Below are 13,863 nucleotides of genomic sequence, written 5' to 3' on the forward strand. Positions count from 1 at the left end.
AGGTGCTGTAGTTTCTGAGAAATGAGTAAAACAGTTTCATGAAAACCATTTTGTCTCAGTGAGACCAAAAATATGTCAGCATGTACAACGGATTTAAGCTATTATTTCTGAAAACATTGCTCTGTGATTTCAGATTTTTTCTCAAATACTTGATGGCTCATGAAGATTCTTTTCTCTTTAAGAGCAACGTACAACACAAACATCAAAGATTATTTTCTCTTAAAGATCTAGCCTGATTATCTGAAGTCATATTCATTGGCAGGGGACCAATCTATTTAAGATCAAGCTTCTACCTACACATTAACGTATAAACGTCATGATTTGGACGTACATTAACTGTAATACATGTGCGTTGTATCCCATGATATTGCTGGTTATGTACAGCCAATACCTGGAGGACAGGGGACCAGTCTATTTAAGATCAAGCTTCTACCTACACATTAATATATAAACATCATGATTTGGACGTACATTAACTGTAATACATGTCCGTTGTATCCAATGATATCGCTGGTTCTGTACAGCCAATACCTAGGGACCAGTCTATTTAAGATTATGCTGATGCCATCTTCGTCATGTTCCTTGACTTACATAGTATACATAAATGCTGATCTCTCAATCACAGGATGGGGGTCAGATAATTTTTTTCTTAGAAACCTCAGTTGTAGATTTGAACGGGAGAAAAACAAAATTGCTACATGGTAAAGGACGCCATAATCCCTCCCCACAGTTACCCAACAATTTAACCTTGATTTGACCTCACCTTAACTCCTTGATTGAATCATTCGTCAAACAGCGTACTGAAGGCGAGGCTGATTTCCTTCATCATGTCAGAGGTCGTCGTACTGCGCTTGTGCTTCTTGAAGGCGAGGGCGCTACAGCGTTTAGTCAGGAGACATGCGCCGTACGCCGCGCAGAGAGTGGGAGTGTAGTGCTTCAAGAAGTCACTGAAACAAAATGGATGGGGGAAAAAAAAAATACAATTAAATGTGGATACTCATTCTAGTAAGGGCAAGATTGCTTTTCATGAGAAAAGGGCACTGCCAATAATAATATTCTTAGATAAGACAAAGAGGATGTGTCATTTTTGAGGCGGCAAGAATGACGTGAAGTAGGTATATGGAATTTTATTGATTGGGTTTCACAGCAAAAAAAAAGCCTCCTAAGGGATGAAAAAGGCCTGCTGTTCTATCGTGTTAACTTTTTTTTTCCTAATAAAATTTTGGTCTTGTAAAAAATCTTCCGGTCCAGTAAAAATTCTGAGCAACAAGCCCTGCGGTCTTGTGGATTTTGTCCCCAAATTCGAGCTCTGTTGACATAGCTATGCCGAGAGATACAAGAGTAGCTTTAATGGAGATGGAAAATATCCCTAAGTACCAAGACCTGGCCAGGGAACATGATATGATTTTTGCAGGTGAAAGTGAAAGTGGTTGGAGCAGTTGGCATCATTCTGAAAGCGCTGGGGAAACATCTAGACGAACTACATGCAAGGACAAATGTGAGGATAGATCTGTGGCAAAAAGCGGCGCTGTTGGGGACAGTGAGAATCCTGATAAACCCCTTGAGAACTTTTTCACAGAACTCGGGAAAAGTACAGCGTATACAGTGCTGACACACATTGGTGTAAGAGTAAAACCAAACTAAACATTAGTTATCCCCGTTGCAATTTTAACATCTAGTAAATCGTTGGGGTACCCGCTGCTAAAATATAGGATTCAAACTGCCTCTAGATACCGGGTAATCTCTAGTTGGTAAGACACTGTTCTATAATTGTGAAGGTCGCCGGTGGTTTGGATCACACCCGAGTAATATGCCTGGGATTTTTTTCACAGAACTCAGGAAAGAACTGAGTATACAGCATCACACATACATCGATGTAATAAAGGTAAACCAAAATTAACATTTTCATCCCGATGCAGATTTAGCATCTATACGTAAATACCTAAAGCAGTTTTGCTATTCCTATTGGTGAAGAGCGCGTCATGTGGGGATGTTTAAACAGTTGATAGTGACCAGCTGGAGCTCTGTTTATACCCGTTTGTTTTCGGATACGTTTAGATGCATACTAAATGTATATTGCGCACGAATGCATATCTGAAAACTGTCTCAGTCAAAAAAATGCAACACACGTACAGAGCTCAAGGATGTCAGAAAACAGATGTTCTTAATACTTCATTATGCATTTTAACCAAAATGGCATTTATGAATGGGAATAAAAGAGTAGTGACTCAGTCTTAAAACCTTGCAGGGTTGTGGGCCTCACCGATTAAATAATAATAATAATAACGATAAACTTACTTGGGTGTTCTATCTGGATCGGCGAGCGCCTGGTGGGACCAGAAGCTGAGAGTTCCCATTGCTCCTGATAAAATATCACCCTGACCTCCACAGCGTCTGGCACTACCATCACCACAGCATACTAAGACTGAAACAACAAACAAGAGCAACATAAGAAAAGGGATTGGTATTGGTGACAAAAGCTGCTTTCCACACTGTATCTTTCTCCCTGTGGAATACCCACTGTTACCCCAGCGCACTTTCACACTGTGTTCCTACTCCACTGGGGTCTGGTTGCACGTTTCAAGAATACCCCAGGGTTTTACCGCTTACCACTTGTATCCTTAAGCGAGACACTTGACAATTGCTTTGTCCTTCCGATATAAAGACATTGGTCCCATGTGTTGTGTAACACATGTAAAAGAACCCAGTGCACTTATGGAAAAGAGAAGGGATTCGCCCCGGTATTCCTGGCTGTAGCTGCTGTATGCGCCTTAGCACCTTGTAAATCCTTATAAGGTGCTAAATAATTGGGTCTCAGAATCCATCACTGCAATAACCTATCTCTTGGAAAGTTTGTATATACTTGGCGCCTTGAGTACCTTGTTTGGTAGATACGTGCGCAACATAAGACTTCGATATTATTATTATTTATCACTACTCTAGAGCAAGGGTGGCTACGTACTCCCCAGGTTATACCCAGTTGCCGGGCAAGACAGAGGACAGACTTGGGGGAGGGGGGACACCATAGCGTGAAAAGGCCAGCCGTTGTTCCCTGGGATAGAGTAGGGTGAAAATAGCATTATAGTTAATTCACAACTAAAGGCCGGTTTATAGTCGGTCGCGCGACGGAAATCTTGCGCGCAATCCTAAGACTGAGGCCTGAAAACCGTGTCTTTTTATGATCGCGCGTCCAGATTTCCGACGCCCGACCATCGCGCGACCGACTATAACTCGGCCTTTAGAGCATGTTTGGACAAGGAACCGTGGTCGACCATCAGTCATGGTTGATTGCTGCACATGCTTACTAGCAATGAAGTCCCAATGTGACTGGTTCAGGGGTGCTGGACCCAATTTCATGGCTCTGCTAACCAACTAAGCAAAGAATCGGCGCTTTTGTAAGCAGTGAATTCTGCCCTTACGTCAAACATATTTCAAATCACTTCGATTCACATCAATTCAAAACTCCATACTTCACGAAAACAGTACAAAGCCAAAACAATTATTTTTAAAGAAGTAACCCCAAAAACTTTTACGAGGCAGAGAACAAATTATTTAAGTTTCTAGGCATCATCTAGAAGCCGAGGCCTGTGAGTTTGGCAAGGAATGTTTGCTTGTGCGCAATGGCACATGCGTACTCCATAGTCAGTTTTTTACTTGACTCATTTTTGTGGTGGACTGATAAACAAGTTTAGACCACCAAGGGAGAGCGGTCCAACAAAATTATTCATGTTTAGATATGAGGGCCATCATTGCTAAAGTACAGTCTTGGGGAAATCTGTGCTGGGCAAAACGGTGTTTTTTTGCTCAAAGTGCTGGCCAAATTTTGTTCTTCGTTTTTTCTGGGCAGGCCGGCACTACCCACTGTGGCTACAGCACTGTCAACATTACTAGGCATTCTTTGCTCACACAGCAAGCACAGAAATTAAGCGCTTGCACAGTAAGCGGAGAATGGTGATCATAAGTGCAGAATTCTGAGGTAACCAGAGCCATGAAATCGGATTCCGATTAACTTTTTCTTTGCAAGCTTTTAAACATTTTTTCGAGAAAACATTGTGAGAAACAGCTCCCTCTGAACTAACGTAGTGTTTGAATTTGATTTTGAGACCTCAGATTTAGAATTTGAGGTCTCAAAATCAAGCATCTGAAAGCACACAACTTTCTTTCATAGTTATCTCGGAACTTTGACAACCAATTCAGCTCAAATTTTCACAGGTTCATTATTTTATGCATATGTTGAGATACACCAAGTGAGAAGACTGGTCTCTGACAATTACCAATAGTGTCCAGTGTCTTTAGGGAATTTAAAGACAAGGACTTACCACTGATTCCGTTGGTGATGATATCGTTCTCTCCTTTCTTACAGATTGTAACATTGCCAAGACGTTGACTAAGCCTCATTACATTGCCAACTTCCTCGGCAGAATCTACATCATGTCCAATCTAAATACAAACAGTTTTCACAAATTTAATGTAAAGTTTAGTATAAATTTTAAAGGCCGGCAAAGTACACCCTTGGTTTTCGGAACCATTTGATTGTTTCAATCATATATAAATGAAGACATGTGATACACAATGGACAATTTTTGTTTCAAAAGGTGATTGCATTTTTGAGATATATTTTATGAGTTTAAATAGAATCGGTGCGAACTTAGACAAAACTACGAACTCAACATGAGAACTATATAAGCTTTTCTCTCGAGCCACTAGCAAGATTTCTTGAACAAAGCTACTATATTAGCAAAGAAAACTACCGGAAGCAGAAACACCATGTGCTTGCTTACTAAGACCATGCCTCGTGTGAATGCAAGGTACTTATTAGTTATGTTGTTTTTTTCAAGTGAACCCCCGCTGTGCTTACATGTATGTCTCTCATCTTATCACCTCTATACAGATGTAGTTACCCGGGACATTGAGGTGCCGAGTGATCTCCCCCAACTTATTGAGGGATAGACGAGAATTGCCAAATCTCAAAAGGTTCCAATCTTGGTCGTCTGGAGAGAGAGAGAGAGTTTTTCCCTACAACCTTTTTATTTTCTCGGAAAGCACAGAGTAAACAGTGCTCATACACACTTATAGGCAAAACCAACTCATTTTATATTATAAATACCCCGCACAGTTTCGCTATTCCTATTGGCTCTGGCCTTCATCCCTTTGCCACGACCCTGCTGGTTTTAAACAGCCATTTAAGAAATCGTCCCCACTCTTTCATTCCCTAAGTAAAAACTTACCACATTCCTATAAAGTCGATTGAACTCCACAACGTTTGGTGTGAGAATAGCCTTGGTGTAACCCTTAATAATCTCAGGCGTCTCACCAAGAAGATAAACAGCATCCTAAGAAACAACAACAATTAATGATTAAGGGAATCAATGTGTGGTGAAGAGGTTTTCAACTAGTGGTTTAATCCCAACGAGGCCTGGTTCTTGATAATTTGACCGAGACGAACACACTTTGATTCCCATTTATAAATACCTTTTTGGTAAAAAAACATCAACACTTTGGGTCAAAAAGTAAAATAAATGCAAAAATTATAACTGTTCAATGACTTCTTTCAACACAACACCACTCCAGCTATGAAATGGTAATGCCCTCCGCCGCCCTCGGGTAAACAACTCCTTATAGGGGAATGCTGTGTGTGTCGCGCCTTTCGCGTGATGTGGCACAACTGTCCCGGCCGTTGCTCTCGACCAATAAGAATGAAGAAACTGTCTTATAATCACAGGTGCAAGCTCGCGTGTCACGCCCATGTTTCAACACTTTTTACTGGTCATAAACAAAGGTTTATACACACCCACGTGACGCGCTCTCCAACAATAGGAATAGCGAAACTGTCTGAGGTATTTATGAATGCAGTTTAAAGGATGGTTTGCAGTAACAGCATGTGTGTGTCTACTTGCCAGGTAGATTATGTTCTTTAGAGAACTGTCTTGCTATATATTCTACTACCGGGGAGTACATTTTTTTGAATTCAGGAGACTTCTCAGTTCTGCTTTCCTGCTTTTGAACAACTACCTGGCCGGAAGGTAGAAAAGTGGTCGGTACTACTACGTTAGCTTAAATAGTGGATCAAGGAGCCTTCTTGTTTTAAACTTCACTACCGCAGAGTGAGTTCTTAATTGGTCTCAACGTTTCGACTAGCTTGCTCTAGTCATTATCAGGAGACAGCTAAAAGGATGGTCAGGCACTATTTGAAAGAATTGTGTGTTGACAAACACAAATGCCCCCCTGATATCAATCTCATTCTTGAGTTATCACTTGGACAACATTTCTTTTGTTTTAGGCATTTGATCTTGACATTTACATGCCTGATGCCTGTCAAAGGTGATTGCTTCCATGACCCCTGTTCATTGCCTTGGTGCCCTTAGGGCCTTGTCACACGAGGCAACTTTTGCAGGCAACCAACTGCAGTGCATGCTACAGAACCACTTTGGTAGCAAACGGGCCATGTTTCAATTATTGTATTACGATCCACAAGAGAAATAGGTGAACATTCAAATGTGACTGCCCTTTCTTCATGGAGATTGCCTGGAACTGGTTGCCCATAAATTGCCTCGCGTGACATGGCCCTTACAATGCTCCAGTAGGTTGCCCTTTTCCAAGGCGAAAATGCCTTGTGTTCTTGCCTTTCAAACACGATACATTAAAATCTCTTGGCCAGGCAAGTAAGTGCAAATATTTGTTGTTGAGTGACAATAAAGAGGCTGATTTTGAAGGGCTGATGTAGCCTCTGGGCAGGTGGGCTTAGGAAAGTGTTTGAATGCATTGGTCTTAGCACCTAATCAATCATTTTGAAGTGTGTGAATGCAAGAAAATCTGTGTACGAACAAAAACAGAAAGTTTGCCAGAAAAGATCTACCCTTACCGCATCAATCACCATAGGAATCTGTAGCTCTTTGGCTCGCTCAATCACTGCCTGAAATAAACAAACATAAAGCAAGACTGACATTATGAATTAACCGTTTAGAGACCATTCATTTCTGTATATTATCATCACAAAACGACTAGACATGGTGGTTATACCAAGTGGAAATCTCTTGGGGTACGTTCAGACGTGGGGTTCAACTAGTCCTTAATCCAAAAGTGCTAAACTAACCCTGCGTGGGAACGCAATATTCTGGTCCGCGAGGGTTAATTTGACCCACTGAGCTAGGCTAAACTAAACCAAACAAATTGGTGGACTAGCCTAACTTAGCCCAGGTTTTACGACCAACCCCCCGCTGCGAGGCCCAGTAAACCATCGTTGGAACGCAACTGACCTGCTACTTCCGGTCTATTTTAGCCCAAATGGCCGCGGCAACAAAGGTGACGTCATTCCACGTGTATGGATGGATCGGCAGCGAGTATTGGGTGGTGTCTGCATGAATCCATGGAGCTATACTATATCTCCTTGCGTCTCTCCGCTGCCTTCACTTTATGTTACCATAAAGTGTTTGGGCCCCGGTATTCCACTTCGCCAAAAAAGTTTGAAATGGACGTCGCAAGAAAACAAGTTCTCATTTTTAGTAGCACTATTTAGTTTTTAAATTCACTTCTTCTGTGCGCAACGCTACTTTATGATAACGAACGGGTTTTGCTTTGAAGAAAGTGGCATCTAAACACAGCTAAGCTACACACACGGGATCGACAATTAAGACCAAAGTTTGGGTTCGAAAACTAGGTTGTATCTGGTTCCTGCCCTCAACAACTTTACGTAACAGTTATACGAGTACCAGACTAATGTTGAATTGAAAAACAATTTTTAACGTAACATGAGAATGTGTGTAGGCTATGACTTCTCAATGACTAAATTGTGATATATTTACAAAAGTTCACACTCGAAAATAATTTGAAGCTTTCATCAACAACGTGTAAATGTTTCGTTCATCGAGGGCAGTGCGGAACGGAAACTTCAGCGGGCACAATAGAATTGCGTTTGTGCTGATGGGGCCAAGCAAGGATATGAAATTATTTTGCCGTCTTTAAAGATGGAATACATGATGACCATGAGGTTGTAACGATAGCGGATCGAAACCCTGTGGAAAACGCATGGACAATGTAACAAACCGGAACCAGCAATGGTAAGGTTCGCCGATGCATGACCCAATAATCAACATCGTGGGCTAGTTTAGTCCGCTTGACCAGAATAAACTTACTGTGTGAACGCAAGCCAATTTTGGACTAAGTCATGTTTATCTTTTGGACACCCGCGGTGCTCGGATTAAGGACTAGTTTAACCCCACGTCTGAACATACCCTTGTTGACTAATGTTGATTCTGGAAAAAACTTGACGTTTCTATCAGTATGCTCTGATCATCATCATCAGGAGAGTGAGTTATTAAAGGCACTGAACACGTTCGGTAATTTTCAAAGACCAGTCGTCTTACTTGGTGTATCGCAACATAAGCATAAAATAACAAGCCTGTGAAAATTTGAGCTCAATTGGTCATCAGAGATGAGAGAAAACGATGAGAGAATTTGTGTGCTTTCAGGTCGCGACGACTGATGCCACGCTCACCATGTTGGTGGGCAGTTAGGTTTACGTGTATTAACGCCGCGTCGCCTCAAATGTGCACTTCACTGCATAACGCACAGCATAGAGTTATATATGAAAACGCACAGTGAAATTGCCACCCAGTATGGCGCATTCAAGATTTTTCTGATGATGACCTCAGGTGAAATGGGTCAATATGAATTTTTCTGGTATTCTGTTTTTTACTTAGCAGAAAATGTGTTAAGCAATATTGCAAAATGGTTGGTTTAAATTTCTTACCGCAACATTCTTCAAGAGGGCTTCATCTCTACCAAGTCCTGGTCCTATGATGAGGGTATGCATTCTAGGAAGCCAGGCACAGGTCTCTTCAACAGCTTCCTGGCTGTCCCTACAAATAGAAATCAATCAACAAAACAATTAGAAAACCTCATGGCCTAGCAGTTAAGAGCACAGGATTCAAACTCTGGTGTTTCTTATCAGCAGAGTGTGGGTTCGAGTCCCAGTTGTGACACTGTGTCCTTAAAGGCAGTGGACACTATTGGTAATTACTCATAATAATTATCAGCATAAAACCTTACTTGGTAACAAGTAATGGGGAGAGGTTGATAGTATAAAACATTGTGAGAAACGGCTCCCTCTGAAGTGGAGTAGTTTTCAAGAGAAGTAATTTTCCACGAATTTGATTTTGAGACCTCAAGTTTAGAATTTGAGGTCTCAAAATCAAGCATCTGAAAGAACACAACTTCGTGTGACAAGGGTGTTTTTTTTCCTTTCTTAGTTATCTCGCAACTCCGACGACCAATCTAGCTAAAATTTTCACAGGTTTGTTATTTGATGCATATGTTGAGATACAGCAAGTGAGGAGACTGGTCTTTGACAATTACCAATAGTGTCCACTGGCTTTAAGCAAGACACTTAATCATGATGTTTCGTCCTTCAGATGGGCTGAAAGCCATTGGTTCGTGTGTTGTGTAACCCACAGAAAAATAACAAACAATTTGGTACAATTACCAGTACTTGAAACTCAACTTAAAAACTGAGACAGGGATGTTGATTTTTTAGAATTCCAAATCACGCCAGAATTTGTATTTAAACATTACATAGGTTTGATAGTTTTAAAAGGCACTGGACTAATTGGTAGGCCTAATTACCCAAAATAACTTACTTGGTAAATGAGCAATGGAGAGCTGTTGATAGTATAAAACATTGTGAGAAATGGCTCCCTCTGGAGTAGTCTTTAATAAAGAGGTCATTTCTCACTCAAAATATTTGAGTCTGATAACAGATTTCAGCCTGAAGCCTTTTTATGCATCTGAAAGCACACACATTTGTGCAACAAGGGTGTTTTTCTTTCATTAATATTGTCTTGCAACTTTGATGACCAATTGAGTCCAAGTTTTCACAGGTTTGGTATTTTGTGCATTTATGAGCTACATCAATTGAGAATTCTGGTCTTTGACAATTACCAAAGGTGTCCAGTGTCTTTAATGCACTTTGAATAAAACATAGAGGTTTATACTTACAGAACTGGATGTACTATGAGTTCCGGTGAGTAAGACTTGATTGCCACAGCAGCATCTTTAGTGCAGAAAACATGCGACAGATCACAACCCTGGAAGCAACAACAGCATCAAATATCAAACATGATGAAATTTGACATTGTGAACACATCAGCCATGTTCAGACAGCGTACTAGTGTTAAACACGAATGGTTTTAACGTTCTGAGCAGTAAGGGTAGTCTTAAAAATAAAACTACCTCAAGTGTGCTCAGAGAGCTAAGAGTTAAACCTGATAGGGTTTATCTTCGGTTTTAAGAGGTCACACGGCACCTTGACACAACACATCAAGTCTTAGGAAGTATTGCTTTCCTCAAGTCTTAGGAATTATTGCTGCCCTCAAAGAAAGTCTTAGGAATTATTGCTGCCCTCAAGTCTCAGGAAGTATTGCTGCCCTCAAGTCTTAGGAATTACTGCTGCCCTCATGAAAGTCTTATGAATTATTGCTGCCCTCAAAGAAAGTCTTGGGAAGTATTGCTGCTCTCATGAAAGTCTTAGGAATTATTGCTGCCCTCAAAGAAAGTCGTAGGAATTATTGCTGCCCTCAAGTCTCAGGAAGTATTGCTTCCCTCAAGTCTTAGGAATTGTTGCTGCCCTCAGGTCTTAGGAATTATTGCTGCCATCAAGGTCTTAAGAATTATTGCTGTCCTCAAGTTGAAGGAATTATTGCTGCCCTCAAATCTTAGGAATTGTTTCTGCCCTCAGGTCTTAGGAATTGTTGCTGCCCTCACATCTTAAGAATTATTAAAAATAAATAATCCAAACAAAACATTACACACCGACAAATATAAGACCAACTGAAAAGTAACAGAAAATCAATTTATTACTGGCATAATATAACAAATTTCTGTATAATATTTGCAGCCTCTCATACCTAAAATCTAATTATACTCACTGTTTTCAAAGCGGACATCGCAGCAAAGAAAGGTGCCCCAGTGTATTCCTTGCACCCTCCTATAGTGGCAAGGCGACCATCTTGTCCCTTGTGTTTACCACGTCGTAGCTCAGGAATGACTGATTTGACCATACGGAGAACATCTCCACTGTCTGTTAATGTCGTCACTACATTATGCTCTGAGAACTCGGCCCCAAGACCTGTCATTAGAAACATATAGAAAAACACTCATGAACGATTGTATATCAATCTTAACCTAAGCCCAATTGTGTCGAGCTGCGCACAAAAGTACAACCAAATTTATCAAGTACAATGGCTGACTTGCAATACACAAGATTTAGGCCAGACCTAAGCTTGGGCGATATCGATTTATTTTATTCACGATATATCGCCGACAATATATCGTGATATTCGATATAATCGCGATTAAGTAAATTTGACATCATCAGTCTACAAACTCCTAGTGAAAGTTGTAGAAGAGACAGACATAGCATTAGAGAGGTGTTCTAATGACCTATTCTTCTGGTTTTACTCCAAACCTATGGGGTGCAAGATATCTCAGCTAGGAAATACATCGCGATATTGCGATATTTAATCGATATCGATATTTCGATTAAAACCAAATCGATCCGATATCGAAATCGTTTCCAAATTAGTATCGCGATGTTCGATAATATCGTGATATCGCCCAAGCTTAGTCAAACATATAGACTTTTCAGGTCTGTTAATAACAATTTCTAAGGGCAAACAAATGGAAGAACAGCCTTAAGTAGGATGAATATCATGCCTGAAAATTATGCTTATAAATCAGAATAAGGTTACCAGCCAAAATACATCGTCACAAGTACAACCTAGGATTTATATCACTGATGTTTAATTTGTAGCCATACTTAAGATTGCACAATTAAAACAATTACTTATTAATGATTATTTATTTCCGAAATAATTACAGTACCTTCCTTTTTACTTGTTTACATTTGGTTGCAATCTACTGTTATAAATCAATTATGTCAATGGGACGGGCCGGGATGGCTAAGTTAGAGACCCGCCTGCACATCTCCCCCTCTCTCAACCTCCAAACTATTTTGGGTCCAAAACAACAAACTTGTCTGGCGTAAATGAAAAATTCCGGCATTGGGCCGGTCTCAAGTTTCAAACCACGGTCCCTTGGACATAGACAGGCCTACTCTTGCCAAAGTTGTCACTATATTTACTTAGGTTCCCTGCTTTAATATTAAATTCTCGTCTACATACAAAATTTGTTATCCAAACTTCTTCAGCCAAGGCAAGGAGCAAAGTTACTAAAATAGTTATTACTATTACAAGGCTCTTCCAAGTTTCCCGCCATCTGTTTATGTTTCGCGCAATTCATGAATGGTCAGGCACGTCAATACATCTAAAAACTTAACATCAATAAAGTTTTTATTTTATTAAATTTTAACAATAACAAATATTAAGTTTAATTTAAAATTGTAATATCATTTTTTTATTGACTATAAACAATGTTATTTTTAAAATAAGAGTGGTTTTCAAACTTGCATAAATTAACACCGCTGGACGAGGATACAATCTGACACAGTAAAATGGCGTCGTGGTTTTCCTGAACGGCAAGTGTGGAGTGATGATTTTCAAAAGCCATTTGCGCGAAAACGCACAGATAACTTTTTGATTTTCACAGATATAAAGTTGGGTAAGGAACTGTGCAATACTATTATATGATTTTAACTATTCCAACAAAGCCTTTTTCGATTCCCTTTTTGTGTTTAAATGCAAGAGTTGCAGAATAGTGCAACTTTGAAGTAGTGCAATTCGTCAACGTTTCTCAATTCTGCTACTCAACGTTGCACAATAATGCAACGTTGCCTTATCTGCACTTTGCGCGGACTGTGTTACGTTATCCTACTGAAAACCCATGACACTTATAGGCAGTGTATATTTGTGTAAACATGAAGAGAATAGTTTAGTTGAATCGAGGGTGCACCCTATATCTAGCCGACCACCGACCGTGTCCTTCACCAGCACGTACTCCCGTCAGACGGCAATGCAAGGACCCCCAACCAAGGTCAAGAAGTCCGCTAACATTATTAACAACCACCGGCCGGGCAACTCTCCGTGCCGTGAACCAAACGAAATTTACCCCTACGTTTACTTACCGAGTGAACCAGAAGTAGAGCATGCAGACCGCTTTGCCATACCCGTGATAGTCGCAATCAATGTAGGTATACTCAGCATTCTCGAATGTGATGAAAACCTCGACAAAACAGCAAAAACTGGCATTAAAGTATCAGTTAAAAATGCAAAACGTAGTGCGTGGTGTACGTGCGAGCGAGAAAACAACAACTGAAGGGCGCCCTCTATAGATTTTTAAAGTTTCTTTCAAATCAGACGCCCCGCCCCCATAGCTGGTCCCCTGTTTTTATGCGCAAGGTAAGGTAGGTATTGTTTTAGAATCAGTGATTTAATTTGATACGATGATTTCATTGGATAAACGTGCAGTGACGTAAGCTTTTTATATCTAATCAAAACACATGGAAATAAAAGCTTACTTTTGGTTGTCTGCTTTTGGTTGTCTTATGTATTATTTTCTTTTTTTAGCTCATCAGTACTATGGGGCAATAAATTCTAGATCCATCATTTGATCTTAGAAATAAGAAGGGGGATTTAAAAATGTTGAAAGTTTAAATGTTAGTGACTGTTCACAGTTTGTTCAAGAACTGTAGAATAATTGTAGTATAACGCAAGACAAAATCTAAAAAGAACAATCTATCTATAGCAAAAACATTGTTGAAGGGAAGAATTTTTGTTTACAGATAACATTTACCTGTTTTTTTCCTTTTCATTTGGTGACTGTTTTTCGTCTTTCTAGAAAATTTGAAGGCTCGAGGTTTCAAGAATTCCTATAATGAGAAAAAGTACGCATTATAAATGGCTGATCGTTCAC

At 40.1% G+C, this 13,863-nt stretch overlaps 1 protein-coding gene across 1 annotated transcript in view; it reads right to left on the reverse strand.

Annotated features, from left to right (window-relative positions):
• The window catches only part of LOC117293407 (ATP-dependent (S)-NAD(P)H-hydrate dehydratase-like), a 22,606-nt gene extending 9,364 nt beyond the window's left edge, over positions 1–13,242 (reverse strand). The window contains exons 1-9 of the mRNA XM_033775728.1: positions 13,076–13,242; positions 10,923–11,122; positions 9,994–10,082; positions 8,750–8,858; positions 6,863–6,913; positions 5,229–5,333; positions 4,320–4,440; positions 2,299–2,425; positions 764–947 (exon numbers count right to left, since the gene is read on the reverse strand). Of these exons, the coding sequence (XP_033631619.1) occupies positions 782–947; positions 2,299–2,425; positions 4,320–4,440; positions 5,229–5,333; positions 6,863–6,913; positions 8,750–8,858; positions 9,994–10,082; positions 10,923–11,122; positions 13,076–13,199 (1,092 nt within the window). The 5' untranslated portion in view covers positions 13,200–13,242 and the 3' untranslated portion in view covers positions 764–781. The remainder of the gene's footprint in view (positions 1–763; positions 948–2,298; positions 2,426–4,319; positions 4,441–5,228; positions 5,334–6,862; positions 6,914–8,749; positions 8,859–9,993; positions 10,083–10,922; positions 11,123–13,075) is intronic.
• Positions 13,243–13,863: the final 621 nt, after the last annotated feature.

Source organism: Asterias rubens, chromosome 8 (assembly GCF_902459465.1).
Source record: "Asterias rubens chromosome 8, eAstRub1.3, whole genome shotgun sequence".
In the NCBI taxonomy this organism is placed as follows: domain Eukaryota; kingdom Metazoa; phylum Echinodermata; class Asteroidea; order Forcipulatida; family Asteriidae; genus Asterias; species Asterias rubens.